The 21522-nt window shown below is 35.2% G+C and overlaps 1 protein-coding gene across 1 annotated transcript; it reads right to left on the bottom strand.

Annotated features, from left to right (window-relative positions):
• Positions 1-704: 704 nt before the first annotated feature.
• LOC138692052 (zinc finger protein ZFP2-like) lies at positions 705-18664 on the bottom strand. Its single transcript, XM_069814909.1, has 5 exons — positions 18513-18664; positions 13926-14060; positions 9696-9833; positions 9348-9430; positions 705-5064 (listed from the first exon to the last, which is right to left on the bottom strand). Exons 1-5 carry the CDS (start codon positions 18600-18602, stop codon positions 3741-3743), a joined length of 1770 nt encoding a protein of 589 aa, XP_069671010.1. The 5' UTR covers positions 18603-18664; the 3' UTR covers positions 705-3740.
• Between the last annotated feature and the right edge of the window lie 2858 nt (positions 18665-21522).

Below are 21522 nucleotides of genomic sequence, written 5' to 3'. Positions count from 1 at the left end.
ATTTTGTAAAATCTTGAGCCCTATAATATTTACTTCTATATTTGTGTACGATAATAATGTTGATTTAACAATTTGAAGGCGTAAGAAAACAACTGAATGTACGAAAGCGTTCACGTCTAGCCATGTCGCCATATTCCTTTCGATGTCAAGGGAATGATTAATCCATATGAAAGAGTAGCGTTTCTGTAATACGATTTAAAATAAGTGCTAAGGAAATGCTCATTACTTAAGTGTTTCGTCATTTGATAAATGACGACTATGAATTCGACCCTAAGGGCGGAATTAGCAGTCGTCCCTTATAAATGAGTGAACCCTTTCTAATTCATAGATGTCCCTCAATCACATAAGCGATTACTTAAGTGAGCTGATCTATACCCGTAAGTGAACACTCATATTCAAAATGGATAACTAGAATGATTTTGAGGATTTTCTGGAGTCGCTGTACGAAATGAGGAAGATATACGTGTCCCAAAAAGGTATATTAGAGACATGGAGAAGTGAACTGGTATTTAAGAAATGATATCATTTTCGCAAGACCACAGCCGTTGATATTTTAATGCCTTTAATAGACAAATATGTTGCAGACAACAGAGAGTTGCGACTCCCATCGCAGTTGAAACTGTTCATAGCATTAATATTTTTTTGCAACATCATCATTTCAGGTAGGTCGTAATTACACTAGGTCTATTTCTCACAACAGAATCAATCACAACAACTTTATTAACACAGAATACATTATTTTAAGTTGGTATGTGCAGATCTGTATCACGTACTTCAGCCTAAACTTTGCAGAATAATTTCGGAAGTTTCCGAATTAATATTGCGTTATATTAAAAGGTTCATAAAATTTCCAGCAATTGTAGAGGCATTCAATGCATTAAAAGTAAACTTATTTAAGAAAGCTGGTGTCCCGGGAGTTGTCGGTGTTATTGATGGCACACATGTGCCTATTAAAAGTCCCGGAGGAAATAATGCAGAAATTTTCAGGAACAGGAAAGGTTATTTTTCTATAAATGTCCAGATTGTTAGTGGAGCCAAAAAGGAAATCTTGGATATTGGTTCTGTGCATGACAGAAGATTTTTTTTTTAAATAGCGGTACTAGAATTAGGCTATGTGAGAGATAAATTCCTGGACATGTTGGCGACAGTGGATAACCAAAACGTAATTACACTACTCGTCACCGAAGATGAGCCATCGCATTTGTAAAATTTCCTGCATGGGTGCATTAAATCATTTCCTTTTAAGCTACTTCAGTTCAAGAAACACTACAAACATAATATTTGAAAGGTTTCTAGCCTGTGTCCAGGCAGTTAATGCTACTTTAAAATACTACTCCTCAAAAGCAACTATTACAAACATCGCATTTCAAAGGTGTCTCGGATACGTGCAATAGTTCATGGCTTTTTAAACCACACGATTCCGAGAAACACACCACAAACCTCAAATGTGAAAAAATTTCTAGCCTCTGTACAGGCTTTTTAATAAACTAAACTTTCAAAAACTTACTTTAAACTTAGCATTTGAAATGTCATTCACTTACGTCCATGAGTAGATGGCATTCTAGCCTACTCGAGTGCGAGAATTATATTCCACAATCAACATCTTTGATAGATAGTGTGCAGGCATTCTTGCCTTTTAGGTTACCCAAGAAACACCACGCACATCGCAGTTGAAAGGTTCCTCAGCGAATAGAGATTATAAAGAATGGACACTGAGCGAATTTCCCTGTGTTTTGTTTCTCTGTGCGCCAGCGGTTAGTTCCACTTTCAAGCGCTAGAGGTAGTGTAATCGAGCATACGCTAAGATAATAATGAAATATGATGAAAGGATCACCCGAATGGGTATTAGCCTAGATTATATGATCTAGGGTATTAGTTATTCTTCGCTGTATTCAGAGATCGATTTTGTTCTTGCACGGTACTCTGTGATGTGATATTGTTTGCATCTCTGCCCACACAACTCACACACCCATTCGGCGCTAAGATAATAATTCAGAATAGAATTGAGACACAGGATCCAAACATCGCCTACCTTATTGCATAATCCAAATTGCTTCAAATAAATTCAAGTTAACAGCTTTTCCTTATTTCTCAGTGACAAACTAGTTGTAATAATAATATTTTATATTTCAGATATAATACATTGTATTATAAAATAATATAATACATTATAAAATTAAGTATCGAATTCGTTTAATATTTATATATAATATAATATAGGTATATGGTTTTACTTCTCGTAAGAGTTTTTTTTTTTCCATTTTCAGTGCTATCAAATCATTACATATTTTAATTGTTGTTGGGGTCAACGTCTCAACTCTCATTATAAAGTTAATGAAGGATTTATTATTTTATGGATCCAATTTATTTTATTTGAGTACATAATGTACCTAGATGTATTAATTATATGTGTTATATTTCCGCTGTGTCGACTGCTAGCTGGTGTGATGTCAGCGCCAACTCTAGGGAGAAAGCAGAATCTGACGCTTTAGCTGGCTTGAAGGTCATTGAAATCAGTCCGTCTACATCAAAGGTACCGACGCGGAGTGTCCATTCTTTATAATCTCTATTTGCTGGGTTCCTTGCCTCTACCCCAACGATCATGGGTATTTCTAAATAGTCGATTGAGAGAAACAAATATCGCAAAGATGTGTTTTCAAAAGTTTCTCACTTGGTGTGCATTTTTAGAATGTGTTATGGTTTATTTAACGACGCTCGCAACTGCAGAGGTTAAGCACACTTAAATGCCATCGACCTGGCCCGGGATCGAACCCGCAACCTTGGGCATAGAAGGCCAGCGCTATACCAACTCGCCAAACAGGTCGACCCATTTTTAGATTATTCCATTAGAAGCACTTACCATAAACATCAGATTTTAAAGACTTCAAGCCTGTGTACAGGAGTGGCAGAAAACCGGACCGACCATTGTAGCTGATATCAGAGTCACAGATTCAAATTGTTCTAGTCACAAAACACATCCACCTTGTATAATTAAACACAACAATGAAATATATTGGTCTTGTTCGATTCTTACAGTCTTTTGTTTCCTTCAGTGCCTTAAACTTATAGACAAAAATACTTTGAGACTTTTATTTTCATCTGGCATTAATATTACATTTCTACCTCCATTCGGCAAAGATAAATGCGTATTTTTACATTAAATAGCAGTACATACCTCTGGCTTCACTAACAATATTAAAATTACCACAGTTTGACACAATACACAGCACAAGATTCTTTTGTATCAGCTGCACGGGTCGGTCCGGTTTTTTTTTGCCGCTACTGTACACAAATTCATCGATTTTAAGGCAACTTGAATTCGATAAACACCACAAAAATCACATTTGAATGATTTCACCCCGGTGTGCTAGCGGTTATGTATTTTTAGATTATTGGAATTCGACAAACACTTACCCCAAACTTCACATTTGAATGTTTACTAGATTCTGTAAAGCATTACATAGATTTTTAAGCCACTTTTGGCGGAGAAACATCACAATTATCGCACTTGAAAAGGATCTGGTCTGTATGCCGTCGTTCATAGAATTTAGCTAATGAAATAAAATAGACAGCAGACATGTCATTTAATGGATTTCTCACGGGTACGCAAATCTTTATACAGTATATTTTTTGTATTACACTCGGAAAAGCACAATCAACACATTTGAAAGGTTTGTCGGTTGTGCAACTCTTTATGCCTTTTTAGAAAACTTGCTTGCGAGAAAAACACACCACAAACATCACACTTGAAGGATTTCTCGCCTGTGTACGCGTTCATGGGCTCTTCGGTTAGAATAATTCGAAAAACACTTACCACAAACATCACATTTAAAAGGTTTCTCGCCTGTGTGGACACGTATATGGAGTCTTAGGCAAGTCTTCGTGGAAAAACATTTGCCACAATAATCGCAATTAAAAGGTTTTTCACCTATGTGCAGACTACGTACGTGACTTTCCAGGTTAATACGTTTGGCGAAACAGACACCACAAAGATCGCATGTGAATGGTTTTTCGCCCGTGTGTACACGTTGATGTGTTTTTAGGTTAGAAGAATTCGAGAAAAAAGTACAACAAACATCACACTTGAAAGGTTTTTCGTTTGTGTGCACGGGTTCATGCCTTTTGAGACTAATAGGTTGGGCGAAACACACACCACAAATATTACATTTGAAAGGTTTCTTGCCCGTGTGTACGCGATCATGGACTTTTAGGTTACAACGTTTCGAAAAACCCCTACCACAAATATCACATTTGAAAGGTTTTTCGCATGTGTGCACAATCATATGCACTTTTAGGCTACATTTTGTGGAGAAACACATGCCACAATCATCGCATTTGTAAGGTGTTTCGCCTGTGTGCCGACGTACGTGAATTTTTAGGTTACCTCGCTGCGAGAAACACAAACCACAATATTCGCATTTGAATGGTTTCTCACCTGTATGCAAGTATTTGTGTGTTTTGAGATTATTCAATTGGGAAAAATACTTATCACACAAATCACACTTGAAACGTTTCTCGCCTGTGTGCACATGTTCATGGCTTTTTAGGTTACCAGATGTCGAAAAACACTTACCACAAACATCACATTTGAAACTCTTCTCGCCAGTGTGCACCCGTTCATGAATTTTTAGGTTATCACGTTTCAAAAAACACTTACCACAAACATCACATTTGAAACTCTTCTCGCCGGTATGCACACGTTCATGGCATTTTAGGTTACCAGGTTTCGAAAAACACTTGCCGCAAACATCACATCTGAAACGGTTCTCGCGTTTGTGCACACTTTCATGGCTTTTTAAGGATTCGGAATTCGAAAAACAGTTACCGCAAACATCGCATTTGTAAGTTAAGCTTTCCTCCTTGTTTAAATGCCTGATTAATTTTTCTGAATTCGAGAAGCGTATTTCAGAAACTTCGAATTCCAATTGCTTTTCATCTTCATGAGTCCACACATGTGTTCCCGAGGAAATTGAATTCTGGGAAATTTCACATACAGTTTCCTTCTCTTCATATGCAATACCGTCGAATTCTGATGATTCAGTCATTTCAGTGACATCTGCAATTCTGGCGACAATATTACTATTAGTCTATAAAATAGTTGCAACAAGTATACATTGAATTACTGACTATATAATATGAAACAAAAGTAATATAATAATAATAATAATATTAATAATAATAATAATAATAACTGCCTCCCATTGGAGGTAGCCCAGAAGAACTCAGTATACTCTCCTACATGAATTTTACAGTATTAAATGTTTACATAAATTTTGTAGAATAGTACCTTATGCAACGAGCCTAAAATGGTAGTGATTAAGACGCGAGGATGTTTATGAAACGAGCGCAAACGAGTTCCACAATTTTCATACGAGCGTCTTAATTACCATTATAGGCAATTTCATAAGACTTTATGCTCGACCATATTTCTAACTTGAAATTATTCAAAAGTAGGTCATGTTATGGTTATGTAAGTGAGTAGCGAACTCACCTGAATTGTGAGATGTGCGCAGACGCGAAAGTATTGATTTTTTCCGAGCCACGAATGTCATTGACCTCGATATAATCTAGAGAATAAAATGAACATTAATCTTGATAAAACCCGGAAATTGATTTAGAATTGAAAAACGAGATTACAAATTGAATTTATTTGAATATTATTTTCAATTAACGCTAATTATTATAGTAACAGAACATAACCTTCTGCCACAGTATTGGATTTCCAGCCTCCGTGACTTTTCGCTAATTGTCTTTCGATTGCATATCCGAGAATAATCGATACTTGTGGTTTTGTAATGGTACAAAGGTGATTTGTCATTGGCTGAACACCTGAACTTTAATGAATAGGTGTACTTTAATGAGGTGCATTAAAGGGCTACTACCAGGTGTATAATTACTACATTTCGGCATGGTCGAGCATAAAGAAAATTAAAATAAAAGTATATAAATTATAAAGTGAAGAAAAAAAAGTTAAACAGAGTGAATATGATGACTCAAAATTTGGCAAGAGCGTTTCAAAACTGAAGTAAGTGTCAGTGGTAGTTCCTGAAGCTTTCAAAGAACTTGGGAATCAAACCACGAGCTCCAATAAGAAGACCAACCACCTCAATGTCTTCAAGCTGGTATTTTGCTTTGAAGTAATCAACTGTTGGCAGATAAATGTTGATCTTTTCTTTATTGACATCCTTCGGCTGGCTACTCCCCATTTCAATCCTTATGGTAGGATCAATTATATAAACTTTCTTGGTAGTCTGGGAGTACGCTATGATGTCAATACGTCTAGAGGAGCCATTAGTAGCAAGGCAAAAAAACTTCCTCTTCTACTAGCCAAGACTATTTTCTTAAAGCAGGAGGAATATTACCATTACAGGTTTAACCTTGTCTCAAAATTTTTGTTCTTGATGTATTTTTTTTTTTATTTTATTGGGTTATTTTACGACGCTGTATCAACATCTAGGTTATTTAGCGTCTGAATGATATGAAGGTGATAATGCCGGTGAAATGAGTCCGGGGTCCAGCACCGAAAGTTACCCAGCATTTGCTCGTATTGGGTTGAAGGAAAACCCCGGAAAAAACTTCAACCAGGTAACTTCCCCCGACCGGGATTCGAACCCGGGCCACCTGGTTTCGCAGCCAGACGCGCTGACCATTACTCCATGGGTGTGGACTCTTGATGTATGTAAAACATATTTTATAGGGAAAACATCGTATTTTCTACTCTTACTACACTTCTTTCTTTAAGAAATCTCTCAGTCCAAAGTCACCTGACATTTCGTGTGACTTAGACTGAATCACAATCTGATTCTGAGAAACAGAGAAGTCGGTGATTAAAATAAAAAATACGATGTCTGTTCCAAAAATTTCAGCATTCTCTATATTTTTTTCCATGACACAACTAATGATATGGCTTGATTGGTGTTCTAGTGTGGTGCGTCCATATATTAGCCTATCACTTTTAATGACGAGTAAAGTAGCTTATATTGATTATATTAGCGAGGGATTAACACATTTTCGACAGAGGCATGTTTACTATTGTTGATTTTAATGTTCGTGAATTGTATGATTTCATGAAAAATAGTTATTAACATTTAATATTTCACTTTTGAATAAGGACTGACAGCCTCCTGAAGAAATCATGACTTGTCCTCATTGCACAAAAACTTTTAAATGTATCAATATACCCGTAAGTAAAACCATCCACAAGCATATCGTCTAAATTTAAGATCTAAATATGGTAAACCGAAAGAGCAGTTAAGACAATGACAAAGTTGTGAAAATACAGTAGTGCGAGTATTAACAATGTTATCAACAGTATTCTCACTAGAGGTTTTGATTTATGTAGAAAGAAAAACAATACTCGAGTGGGATTTAAATTACTATTACACGACTAGAAGAAAATATATAAAGATTAGAAGAAATTAAATTACTACAATACAATAAAACATATATTAACTGACTCACTGAAATTCTATTTCACTAATGTTAGCTTCACCAAAATATTTGAACGGAGCCGCCATTTTCAGGTGACTGTTCTGTAAACAAATGACGACTCAAACCGTGTTTTATAGTACTGTAAGGAATTTGCAGTTCGAAATGTTGGCAAACAAATGAAGAAATGGTAGGAAGATGATAAAAACAAAAGAAGATATATAAAGATTAAAAAAAAATTAAAGTACTCTAATATAATACAATAGATATTAACTGACTTACTAAAATTCTATTTCACGAAAGTTACTTCGCCAAAATGTTTGAACAACGCCCCCATTTTCAGTGGATTATTTATGCGGGAAACATATGACGATTCCAAAGCATTTTATAGGCGATATAAAGGAAGATCATCATCCAGCATTCTTACTGACTATTGTTGCTTCCTTGTAAAATACAGTCTCTGGTCTGGTTATAAGCAGAAGTCATTCAGAAAATTATTTTATATGTAAGTTCAAATTTCGAGATTTTTCTCATTATGCGCAAGAAATATGTTTATTGTGGTTGTGTTTTAAACTATGTAACATCATTTTTGTATCCGATACACATTCTTCAAGTATTATGAGAAATTTTCAATCCCTAGTGTGTTGTTGTAATTTTATCAGTAGCAGCGAAAATTAAAAGCCAATAAGTATTCTCATAAAAATGGTGCGTGATGGGGCAATTTGAATTTAAAATTCAGATTTAGGACACATATATTACTAATATTCTTACTTACTTTCTGTGTTTTAAGGAACCCACAGGTTCATTGCCGCCCTCACATAAGCCCGCCATTGGTCTCTATCCTCAGCAAGATTAATCCAGTCTTTATCATTATATCCCATCTCTCTCAAATCTATTTTAATATTATCCTCCCAACTACGTCTCGGCCTTTCCAACGGTCTTTTTCCCTCCGATCTCCCAACTAACACTCCATATGCATTTCTGGATTCGCCCATACGTGCTACATGCCCTGCCCATCTCAAATGTCTGGATTTAATGTTCCTAATTATGTCAGGTGAAGAATACAATGCGTACAGTTCTGCGTTGTGTAACATTCTCCATTCTCCTGTAACTTCATCCCTCTTATCCCCAAATATTTTCCTAAGAACCGTATTCTCAAACACCCTTAACCTATGTTCCTCTCTCAAAGTGAGAGTCCAAGTTTCACAACCATAAAGAACAGCCGGTAATATACCTACTTTATAAATTCTAATTTTCAGATTTATGACAGCAGACTGGAAGATAAAAACTTCTCAACCGAATAATTACAGGCATTTCCCATATTTATTCTGCGTTTAATTTCCTCCCGAGTATTATTTATATTTGTTACTGTTGCTCTCAGGTATTTGAATATTTCCACCTCTTCAAAAGATAAATTTACAATTTTTATATTTCTATTTCGTACAATATTCTGGTCACGAGACATAATCATATACTTTGTCTTTTCGGGATTTACTTCCAAACAAATTTCTTTACTTGCTTCAAGTAGAATTTCCGAATTTTCCCTAATCGTTTGTGGATTTTCTCCTAATATATTCACGTCATCCACATAGACAAGCAGCTGATGTAACCCGTTCAATTCCAAACCCTCTCTGTTACCCTGGACTTTCCTAATGGCATACTCTAGAGCAAAGTTAAAAAGTAAAAGTGATAGTGCATCTCCTTGCTTTAGCCCACAGTGAATTGGAAACGCATCTGACAGAATTAGTAATATTACCTATTTTTATTTCGAAACAAAACAAAAAGTAAAAATTTGTTGTTTTCAGTGTTATTGCAGGATGACTTAGACAGTGCTTTCGAATATGTTTCTAGACAGTTAAGAAAATGGAAACTTAAAATACAATGGACACTCCAAGTCAAAACTCGCATACCACACTCACCTTTCGGTAAAATCCTCCTTGTCCCCTGCCGTTACTTCCACACTTGGCTCCTCTTTCATTGTGTCCAAGCCACTGTGCTCCTCCTAGAAATACGTAAGTTATTTACATATCAACTAAATTATATATCATCTCAATTAATTGCATTTCAACTTAATTAATTACATGACAAACCTAGATAATGACACTGCACATACAATTACATTTTCAGTCTAATCTTCTCAACCTTTCCTTAAGTGTGATAAGTGTTTTTTGTCTGTAACACAAAGTAAAAGGCACTGCAAGTACTGTTGTAAAGAGGTAGTGTCCAGATAAACACTGGAAGAAGAACACACAGTGCATTTCACTCACCTTTAGTTCACATTTCACCACAGGGAATGAAATTGGCACCGGATCTTCCTCAATTTGTATCTCAGATGTTAGATCTTGGCTCTTGTCCTCATATTCCTCCTTTATACCAGTCACATACTGATCCAAGAAATTCAGTTCCTGCAGTACAAACAGACGTCTTAAATGAGCAACTTATTACAGGGTATTAGAAGACAACTTCCAACTTTACAAGTTGTTCTCTATATATCCGCATGCTACAGCCTGATCACAACCCATGCCTTGTGCTTTACTGTACTGGATGGCTAGAAATTCCTTGTGTATGAAGGGAAACTGTGCAAAAACCACCACTACCTGCTTTTGTTTAACAGGGATATCTTATGCGAAGTTTTACCGTTAGATGGCAGGAGAGTTCTATGCAGCACAACATGTTGTAGGGCTATATTATGTCATATGCTACAGTTGATTACGTTCTCCCATTTGTTGGATATCTGTGCGTGTCAAAATTATATTTATAACTAGTGGCTTGTGCAGCAAATGCTGCAGGCTAAGTTCATTAGATGTTCAAATAAACATTTTTCAGATTTATTTTCAATGAAGAATACCAGACATTCTGAAAGTTATTTGCTTCCGTAATAATGAAAGATACTCTCTCTCAAGCCAATACTGAAGAGAACCATCCATATTAATATCTACACCACACCGCCATTAAATATATGAAAAAGACCCAACCCCACTTGATTAATAACTATAAAAATATTTGATTTTTAATAATATTATTAACTTACGTAAGTTTTGTAGCTTTCAGTAACATATACTACATATACTATATAGCAGCCACTCAGTAAAATATAGAAATCAAAATCTAATAGTTATTCTCTACATCTACTTATATAACCCCAAAACATTTCACTTTCATATCATCAATATAGCATTAATTTGTATAATTAATGAAAAATAGTCACATCGTGGTATTAACTATAATAATATTTCATCAAACCACCCTAAGTTTTGTAGTTTTTAATATCCAATACACAGCTGTACCCAGAAAATTACACACCACAGAATCGAACTTGTAAATTATTTTTAGTAAGTTAAGTATTTAATAACTAATTTAATTTGAGCTCTAAATGTGTCAGCATTCTTGCAGATCATGGCCATCGTGTAAAGGCCCATTCACAATGAAAATTAAATATAACAGTAACATAAACACAGAAGTTTGCGCCCAGGTTACTAAATGGGATCATTCACAATGATTCACATAAGCATTGACATAAACATTACCGTAAGACGTTAACATGAAAGTCTGCAAACTCCAAACTTTCATGCTTATGCTTACATGATTTGCAAACAGAACACAATTGTGGAGCGCTGAAGTATACGACAGAATATGAGGAAATGGCGTCGTTGTTATGTTTCCATGGTTACCAAGTATGTTTGCTGTTATGTTTATGTTCCCATCGTGAATGATCTTGATTTTACCTTAACGTTTATTTCTTAAAGGCTCATTCACAATGAAAATTAAACATAATGTAAGCGTTAACTTAAGAATATAAAATCAAAAAGTCATATCATCATTCACGATGGGAACATAAACATAACCGCAAACATACTTGGTAACCATGGAAACATAACAACGACGCCATTTCCTCATATTCTGTCGTATACTTCCACGATTGTGTTCTGTTTGCAAATCACGTAAGCATAAACAATGAAAGTTTGGAGTTTGCAAACTTTCATGTTAACGTCTTACGGTAATGTTTATGTCAATGCTTATGTGAATCATTGTGAATGATCCCGTTTGGTAGCCTGGGCGCAAACTTCTGTGTTTATGTTACGGTTATGTTTAATTTTCATTGTGAATGGGCCTTAAGTTAACGCTTACGTTATGTTTAATTTTCATTGTGAATGAGCCTTAATATTGTTTACTGTGGTGTGTTTTGTTTTATTCTGAAATGCAATTAGCTAGTTCTCAAAACTGACGACAGATGGATTTTGGAAAATAGGAAAATTATGTTGAAAAATTGACATTTCACTGAAAACTACTATTTTTCTGAAAAACTTTGAGTTCCAAGCTTCAAAATGAGGGTTCATTTATTAAAATCCGTTCAGCCATTTCTCCGTAATTTCCATTACCAGTTCAAATTATATATATAGATTATTTTGTATAACCTGGTATAATTTAATACAATTCAGTATTTTCTTACGTCATAATTTAATTTAATGTAAATAATAGCGTAATCTTGTATAATACTCAGCAATTCCCCTTAGGAGATCGATGGGGAAATCTGCAGTATGTAGAATATAGATACGAGTAACTTGAACTAAACGAAAACTTTGAGAACGAGGTGCACGAATAAAAAAATAAATAAATAAAAGGTATAGGAACTTTGCCGAATGCGAATATTACTCTTTAATCATTAGTATTGTACGCTAAAAACAGGATTCGCAGCCACCAATGTGTTTTTCTTTATAGGGAAGGACAGTCGAGATTGAATTCCTCGTATTTTTTTCTCTAGTTGCAGAAAGATCAAATACAATGTTTGATAAGATGATATAATATGATTGCAGTAATATCACGATTATTCCTGGGTTTTGTAGGTTAAGAACATGCAGTTTTGAACACTATCTAGGATGATTTTGAAAATTTGAAGTAAAAACATGGTTTTAATAATTCATCTGCAGCACTTTAAAAACATTCACGAAATGGATTTCACTAGGGATCGTCCTAGATAATAAACATCCCAGTTTATCGAGAGTTTACTGCAGGCGTAAACTTCGGAGACTCCTACAACTACTGCATTAATTTAAGCTAACATGACTCGCTGTCGAGGTTGCATATGTTTTCATTAATTTTTCTTTTTCCTCTTCCAAAATGAAACTGTAGCCAGCAATTCCTTATTTGTAGTAGTTACTTCGTTTAATAGCTAGCACTTTTGAGGCGCAATTTAATTAGTTAAATTTTTAAGGTTTAAAGCATATATTCAGAATATTTCGGGACCTGAATGAAGACAAAAGGCTTTCCCTGGTTGTTACATACAGGAACACAACAAAAGTTTGGCATTTTGAGTTGTTTTACTAGTATTTAATGTAGTAAAACACTACGTAAATACTCAATGCTTATATACCAGAAAACAAATGCACACGCAAAGCGCATCCCTTAAAGTACACGTGCGCTATCTGTTGGTGCTAGTTCAGGATATCCCTATTGAACTGTTGTACAAAAAGAAACTTTCCCAAACATTCCCATCACCCCTACCCTACTTTTGTATGTTTCACTTATTCTGAGTTGACGCACTGCCAGCATTTTGTTTCGTTTTGATCCTGGAAGTTATTCAGTGTCAAATACGTGTATTTGGAAGTTTCGTGTATTTACAGTATTTTATGTAGATTATGCAACCAAAATATCAGTGATCTCTTGAAATTTTTGAAGCAATTGCTATTAGACAGTGATACATTCCCGGAATTTTTTATTTTATTTTTTGTGCACACTTATTTCAGCGTTTCCTTCAACTAGTGCTTCTATAGAGAGATCATTTTCGGCAATATAAAGGATCGAAACATACTGCAGGAATACTCAGGGACAGGAATGACTGCCGGCATTTGTATTGATGTCGATTGAAATGGAGACAAATTATTCGGTTGTTACTAAAAAAATAACTTTATTGTACACTTCGGCAGCTAGGCTTAAATTAAAATTATTTTGAGATAGATTTTGCCTCGCGTAATAGTTGAAGTCGACTGCAGTTTTCAGCTCTGATTTGATTAAATGTGTCGTGCTCATGCTTCGAACATCTGTCAAATTATGGATCATGAGGTAAAACATCCTCTTGTATGAGCATTATTATTCCGTATGCTTAGGACAAAACTAGGTAGTTCTTTTAAATTGATAACATTAGCTTGGCTTCATTTTAGACGGGTGAGCATTAAAACCCATTTCTGGCAAGCATTAGTTTCTATAAACACTGCACATTTTAATGCATTTCTTGAATAACTAAATTAGTGATATTATAATCATTCGTGGGATAATCAAATGTTAAGTATAAAAATTTTTACACTGTGAAAAAATAAAGGAGAAAAATGCTGGAGGAGAAGAATAATATGGGAGCCTGGACACTGTTAAAAATTAGGGATAAATACAGGAGATCCCGGATAATATGGGAAGGTAGGCACCCCCAAAATGTATAAGTCAATCAAAATACAAGCTAAACACTGAAAGAAGAACACACAGTGCATTCCTTGTGCTCCACTCACCTCTGGTTCATGTTTGACTACAGTCAACGAAATTGCCTCCAGATCTTCAAATTTCACATCAGATACGAGATCATGGCTCTGGTCAACATATTCCTCCTTTACACTAATCATATTTTGATCCAAAACATTCTGTTCCTGCAGTAAAACGACACATCTTAATTGGGCACTTTCAATTATTTTACATTAGCATATCTCTTTAATTTCGATAACAATCACGTAAACAAAATTATCAAGAAAACAACAATTACAAACAATTTTACGATATCCCATTTTTAAAAAGGACACATTCGCAATTACTTTCAATACATCAACACCGAAATTACGACTGAACGAAAGAATATATAATGTATATGATTTAATTGTAAATATGTCCTTCCGGTTAAGTACGGTATTTTATTACAGAACTCAGAATTCACTTCATACACACATATGAATCACATTCGAAAGGTTTCAATGGAAAAGAACAACTAAAAAATGCAATAGAATTTTTAAAAACTAATACGAATGTTGCTAATTGTTGGTATCAGATATTGGCTACATTAGATCCATTATTGTACACTGCACACCATTTCAACATCGATTAAATATAACAAGTATATAAATATATTTTCATTTGTTTATTTATTGGTTATAAATAGCATTGCAAATTTTCTCGCTTCAACGATGGTCAAGTCTACGTTCGTCTTTCCTCAGCATTGTATACCAACGAGTTCAGAAAAAAAAATCATGGAGAAACTAGCGCATAGGTACTTCTGGTGATTTTGGAAGTATGAATCGTTGAATTTGTAACGACATTATGTTGAAAATAATAGGATTTTATAGTGTTAGCCTATATTTCGCAGAAAGAAAAATTGTTGCATAATGTAGTAAATTACGTTTTCAATTAGAGGTGCGATGTAATGGAGATGAATATGTTGCGGTTTTTAGTCACAAGCAAACGTAAAGATAAGAAAGACAAGACAGGATGCGCTGTAATGTGAGGAACACATAAGTTGTATTAACGGCATAAGCACTCAAAAACCGTCATAGAGAAAAAATAATTATGAGAAAATACACACATTTTGCAATCTATCTTCATTTGTACATTCCGCGTTACAATAACTTCAGTCAGCAGTACTGAGTGAAGAGGTGTGGAACAGTTGAAGATTTATAAGCGGACTAGGAAGGGAAATACCCAACGAGTTAGAAAGACTATAGAGTGGCCATGTTGTCCTGTACAGCGCTCTTTGCGGTGCCACTGCGAAACACGGCAGATTTGATCTAAGCGCCCACCTTTGTAAAAATTCGTCTGCTTACAATGTTGTATAACGGAGGTAAGAAGTACAAAAAAAAAAAAACGAAGAAAAAACATGCCTGTTGTGTGTGCTATATATAACTGCAATGTCAAAAGGAAAAATACAATTGATATATCATATTTCATGTAAATTTTATGAAGTTAAGTCCATAGTTTTGTTAATTAGCAGCATTTTTTTTTCATGCATAAATGTGTAACAACGCCCGGCACAAACAAAATAAATGGTTCACTGGTAATGTACTTAAACTAAATACGGATAAAACCAATACAATTCCGTTTCAGACCCAGTGAAAAACAAATAGCAATACAATATTAAAACTGTATTTCGACACCGGCATCCTTCATTTCTGCTCCTTCTGTCCTTACTGCTTGTACAAGAAGACGATGAGCTGTAGCTTATAAAAAGTAGGCCTATTTCGAAGACAAACGATTAATCAACTGAATGGTTCGCTATTAATAAAGTTAAACTAAATACGAATAAAACCGCTACAATTCCGTTTCAAACCCAGTAATAGCAATCAAATATTAGCATTGTATTTCGACACTCACATCCAAAATAACGCAAAACTCTGGGGTAGGTCGTATTGTTGTTAGTATTTTGACTGGAAGGACATGAAAGAACATAATTGAGCACCCACGTGCAATAATGGGGTAAGTATGAATATATTTCGTAACTACTTACCCCATTATTGTACGTGGGTGCTCAATTATACACTAATAATTATCTGTGGTGCCACAGCCCTTGAAAGGCTCAGACAGACCAGTCGGTTGTTCGCCTCACATTCACATTTCGATAATTATACTCTACTGTAACAAAAAAAAAAAAAACTGAAAGTGTGTTTGGTCATGTTTTACCCACGTTACAAGCTTGGAGATAAAGGTTGTTTACTACAGTTAGGGCCTACTTTCATTCTATATCTTATTTTATAATAAATAGTTTTGCAACATGTAGAGACTGGGAAAACAATTTAATAAAATCATCCGAATCATACTCGTTCATTTTATGGGCAATCTTGCAGGTCGCATTTAAAAGAACCTAGGAATATTAACATTTTCTTCAGTATATTTGCTAGGACTTCTTGTCATACTGCATGAAAATTTTGCTTAGGTTATTCTTTTAAGCATTCCTTCTACGAATAGCTCAAGTGTTTTAAATTTAGCGTATATAAGTTTAGATTAAGTTCCTAGCACGTATTTGACGAAATACTAGGTTTTTCCACTTCAGTTTAACTGATTTATGCAAACGAAATTTTGACAGCTGACGATACTAATGTCACTTATCGCCACGCCCACTTTGTTTTGGGCGCATAAGTTCATGGCGGACGGTCGTTCAAACATGGCCACTCTATATGTTTCTCTTTCTAACTCGTTGGAAATACCTATTCGCTGCGCTAGTGTTAGCCAGAACGACAAATAAACATTTAACAATATATACATATTACTTCAAATTTCTCTTTATATTAACAAAGTTAAGTACCGTACTGACAGTTAACTCATTTCAAATTAAAATAACCAAACTACAGTTGAAATCTCGAACGCTGTAAGCTAACAAAAGCCAACCATCGATATCGCTCCACGCCACACACGGGACTGACGTCTGATTAAGTTTGTTTATGGGTTAAATGAGGGGATAGCTAAGTGACATTAAACCGAGGTATGTGCCAAGGTTAGTGGGTTAGTTCAAGGATTTATTTACGTGATAGGAGGCTAGAAATGGTGTAGTGATGGAAGATACCGAAGTTTCGCACAAACAATTCTAAAGCAATTAAAGTCTAAAAATTCCTCGGGATATGATGAAATTACTAGTAAAATATTAAAAGCCAGTTCACAAATAATAGCCAAGCCCCTGTCTTATTTAGGCCTATGTAACTTTTCAATGTTTTTTTTATTTTTATTTCAGTATCAGTATCAACATCTTTGGTTATTTAGCGTCTGAATGAGATGAAAGTGATAATGCCGATGAAATAAGCCCGGGGTCCAACACTGACAGTTACCCAGCATTTGCTCATATTGGGTTGAGGGAAAACCCCGGAAAAAACCTCAACCAGGTAACTTGCCCCGACCAGGAATCCAACCCGGGCCACCTGGTTTCGCGGCCAGACGCGCTGACCGTTACTCAACAGGTGTGGACAACTTTTCAATGTTTAATGGTGTATTTCCAGAGCGACTGAAATATTCAGTTGTTATTCCTTTATTCAAGAAAGGGCACAGAACCTCGCCCGAAAACTACAGGCCCATATCCCTTCTACCAGTCTTCTCAAAGGTCTTCGAAAAAATTATATATAAGAGAGTATATCATCATCTTGATAGATACAACATACTCATTCCGGAACAATTTTGATTCAGAAAGAATAAATCAACTGAGAAAGCGACGTTTAATTTAACTGATAAAATTCTGGAAGCTATTAATAAAAAATTACAAGTAGGAGGGATATTCTGTGATCTCTCCAAAGCTTTTGATTGTATTAACCATAACCTTAGCTCAGAATGCTTCGCAATTAGGTCGTTACAACAATTTCTAAACAGCAGTATCTTAAAGACAATATATTTTGCCTATTTTCATTCCATTATGTCCTACGGAATAATATTTTGGGGAAATTCTGCAGATAGTAAAAAATATATTATTACAAAAAAAGGGCCATTAGAATAATAGCTGAAGCAAAGGCTAGAGAATCATGTAGATTATTAAAAAAAAAATTAGAGATTCTAACCTTAACAAATCAATACATACAGTATACTCTACAATAAATTTCCTCTTATGTAATAAAGAAAATTTTCCAACTAACTCAGCCATACATAGTATAAATACCCGCAGAAGCAATGGTTTTCATACGCCATCATCAAATTTATCATGCTTTCAAAGGGGAGTACGTTACATGGCGATAAAAATGTTCAATAGTCTTCCTGAAGACATTAAGAATCATAGCCAAAACCCTGCATTATTTAAGGTAAAACTAAAAAATTACTTAATATCTCACACTTTCTATTCTGTAGATGAATTCTTGACATTTCACAGTACTGTGTAAATGTTATAATACTATTAAACGGTAAACATATTACATTGTATAAAATATTGTTATTAAGGTATTAATTCTGTACATACAGTATTTCATATTTGCATTTTATATGTATTGCATTTTATTGTTAAACGTAAGAATTGGACATGTTCTTTATTCTATGCTATAAAGCAAATGTAAGAATATTATGGAACGAATAAATCTATCTATAATTATTATTATCAGGATACTGAGAATATTAATTATAGCTCCCCCATGTGAAAAACAGCACCTCACCTCAGTTTCACACTTTACTATGGGAAAAGTGATCACTGGAGATTCTTCAGAATTGTTCTTTGATATCTTATCAGAGTTGTAGCAATCCATCTTTACCTATGGAGTTGCAAAAATTGCTCTTTTCCAGATCTGAGATCACAAACACATTTCACTATTTCTATGACGGACAGTTAGGCTGTGAAGGGTAACAAAGGAAGCCGTGGTTTCCGCGGGTAAAGGTTCGCTCAAACTCAAAAACGTTATAATAAATACTGTATATACAGTTGATCTTTCCTTTCAACTTCACGCATTCAGGCAATGCATGCCAGATTGAACGAATCGAATTCATTTATGCACGCCTTTTTTCACTAAAAATGAGAACGCGTGCAGCAATTGAAAACTAGCAAACCTCATTCGAAATCTTACGCGTTATTTCGTCCAATTGCAGAGTACCCAACCCCAAGAACACAACACCAGCTATCGAGCTGCCAAAATTCCGCTATGATGGCCGGCATTGAATAAATATGGAACAATCAGAAACTTGTTAAGGGGTAATATAAAGCAGTGGCGGCTCCTACCCAAACAAGGAGGTGAAGGGCTAAATGGGGTTAATATAGCATGATAATAGAGTTTAAAAATATACTCCAATAAAAATTGGACATGCAAGACTCACCTATTTCTTGTATATTAAGTCAATCCTACGGTTATTGAGAGCAGCAAACCTATCCGTGATGTCTTCATAAAATGGCTGCTCTTTCATCAGTTCACACAAAAGTTCTTTCTGAATAGAAATATTTGCCAATGCTGTGAGTCTTTCTTGTGAAATTGTATTCCTCCTAAAAGACTTAATTCTATTTAAACACGAAAAGCTTCTTTCCACAGATGCACTTGTAGATGGAATTGTTAAAACTAAGGCAAATAATTTGTATGATTCCTCAAATACATCCTTATTTTCTTGGCACAATTTGAAACACTCCGCGGTAGATAACGACCTATTCACCTCATCTGCATACAGTAGCCGCAGTTCGTTCTTCAAACGGTCAATTTTGTTGAATATCAATGGATAGCAGTGTTGTAAATTTTCAAGTGCTGTAGAAGGGAAATCTTTAGCATACTTATCAAATTTTGAAGTATCCACAAGGCCGAGAAATTGCAAATTATCACAGTCTTGAAACCTCACTTTCATTTCCATTGAAATAGTATCCAAAATCTCGAAAAACAAAATTCTGAAATTTCGAAAAATCTCATCCTCTGTCATGGTACTGTACTCTCTTCTCCGAGTTAGGCTGGTCATTCCTTTAACTTTCTCAAATAATTCCGAGAAATACTGGTAATTTCTTTTTTTGTTTATTACAGTACAAGTACTTTTTATCTTGGATATGCAGTATGTAATGTCCAGCGATTTTTTCTGTAGAACATCAAATAGAACATCGGTCAATGAAAAAATATCATTGAATACTACAGCCAGAAAAGTAAATTCAAAACTATTCATATCGTTCAGAAACCCCTTACTAAGTTGAACAGATTTCTTGTCAGACAGTTTGTCATTTATAATTAGCTCAAATGCTTGTTTCAGGTTTTCCCAGTCCTCTACAATTACATTGAGTAATTTTGAATTAGAACACCAGCGAGTTTCTGCTAAGGTTGGTATACGTCTAGCTGAGAGTGAATCTATTACGTGTGTTCTTTTTGATGAATGGTGGAAAAATGACGGAATCCCACTGATACTCGCAAAAAATATGCGACATTTAGAATTGCATTCTAAACTCTGTTGCATCACCAAGTTTAACTGATGGGCTAAACAATGCACGAAAACAGATTGAGGTGCTTTGTCCTTAACTTTCTTCTGGAGACCGTTCAAGTGACCCGCCATTACGCTTGCTCCGTTATAGCACTGTGCTACCAATTTGTTCTCATAACCAAATTCTGATAAAACCCCATCCAAAATGCTGACCAATGCTTCAGAGGATCTATCAGCACTAACATTATGAAACCCCAGGAAACGTTCAACAATAATTCCTTCAGAATTTGCATATCTTATCATAGAACACTGTGATGTCTGAGTAATGTCTGTGCTATCATCATCTTCAATAGCAAAAAAAGTTGTGTTATGAATCTCATTTTTCACATGGTCATTGATGTAGTCAGATATACAGTCTAGCACTTCATTTTGTATGGTCTTAGAATCACCGGTGAACACATTGCTAATTTTAGAGTAGTGGTTTTGAATTTCCAGCGGACTCCTAGATATTAATAATGCAAGTAGTTCCTTGAAATTGCCTCGATTTATTGAAGAAACACTTTCATCGTGACCCCTAAATCCAAGTTCTTGTTTGCTTAAATATAGCACTGAATCAATTATAAGTTGGAAAAAAATCCTATTTAAGCGAACATTTTCATTGAAATGGACAAGATGTGACCTTGCATTTTCCCGAATGGCGTCACCAATTGTATTCCTATTCTTCAGGAAAGTGTTGAGTTGCAATTTGCATTTCAGGTGTTGGGCAGAATCTTTGTGTTTGTTTAGAGCCCGCGTTATGTTCTTAAAATCTGAAAATCCTTCTTTATTCCAAACATTGTGATTATTGCTAAAAAGCAAACAGGGCCAACAAAATAATTTCTCTAAATAGGGGCTACTGCATAGCCATGGAAATTCAGAAAACCAAGAGTTTTTGAAGTTAACATTATAAGATTTGCCGTTTTTTTCCTTTTTTACACTAATACTTAATGCTGTGGTAGGTCGTCCTGTTGTCAAAATGTCTTTTTTGTCTTCGTCTTTCCATCTGGAAAACGGTGTCTCAAGTAACGCACATACAGTATCACTAACTGGATTCATTATCACAGACACACGCTTAACAAACTTTCACTAACACCCGCACAACTGTGGGTGTGGGTGGAGGCGTCAAGGAGAGCAGCGAACAATATTGAGAGGGTGGCCTTTGCTAAAAACTGGTTCGGAAGTCCACAGCACTGATGCGGGGATGCTTTGTTGTTGAAAACATCCCTTCACACGGGTAGTAAAATCACAGTT

Source organism: Periplaneta americana, chromosome 16, assembly GCF_040183065.1.
Source record: "Periplaneta americana isolate PAMFEO1 chromosome 16, P.americana_PAMFEO1_priV1, whole genome shotgun sequence".
Classification (NCBI taxonomy): Eukaryota; Metazoa; Arthropoda; class Insecta; order Blattodea; family Blattidae; genus Periplaneta; species Periplaneta americana.
Note: the sequence above shows the minus strand (reverse complement) of the source record. Positions and strands in the feature narration are given on the sequence as shown.

Excerpts from the sequence above, each read along its gene's own strand:
- LOC138692052 (XM_069814909.1), bottom strand. The coding sequence starts at position 18,602 with ATGGATTGCTACAACTCTGATAAGATATCAAAGAACAATTCTGAAGAA. Across the intron at positions 14,061-18,512 it reads TAGTAAAGTGTGAAACTGAG|GAACAGAATGTTTTGGATCA; the intron begins GTGAGGTGCTGT and ends GTTTTACTGCAG. Across the intron at positions 9,834-13,925 it reads TAGTCAAACATGAACCAGAG|GAACTGAATTTCTTGGATCA; the intron begins GTGAGTGGAGCA and ends TTTGTACTGCAG.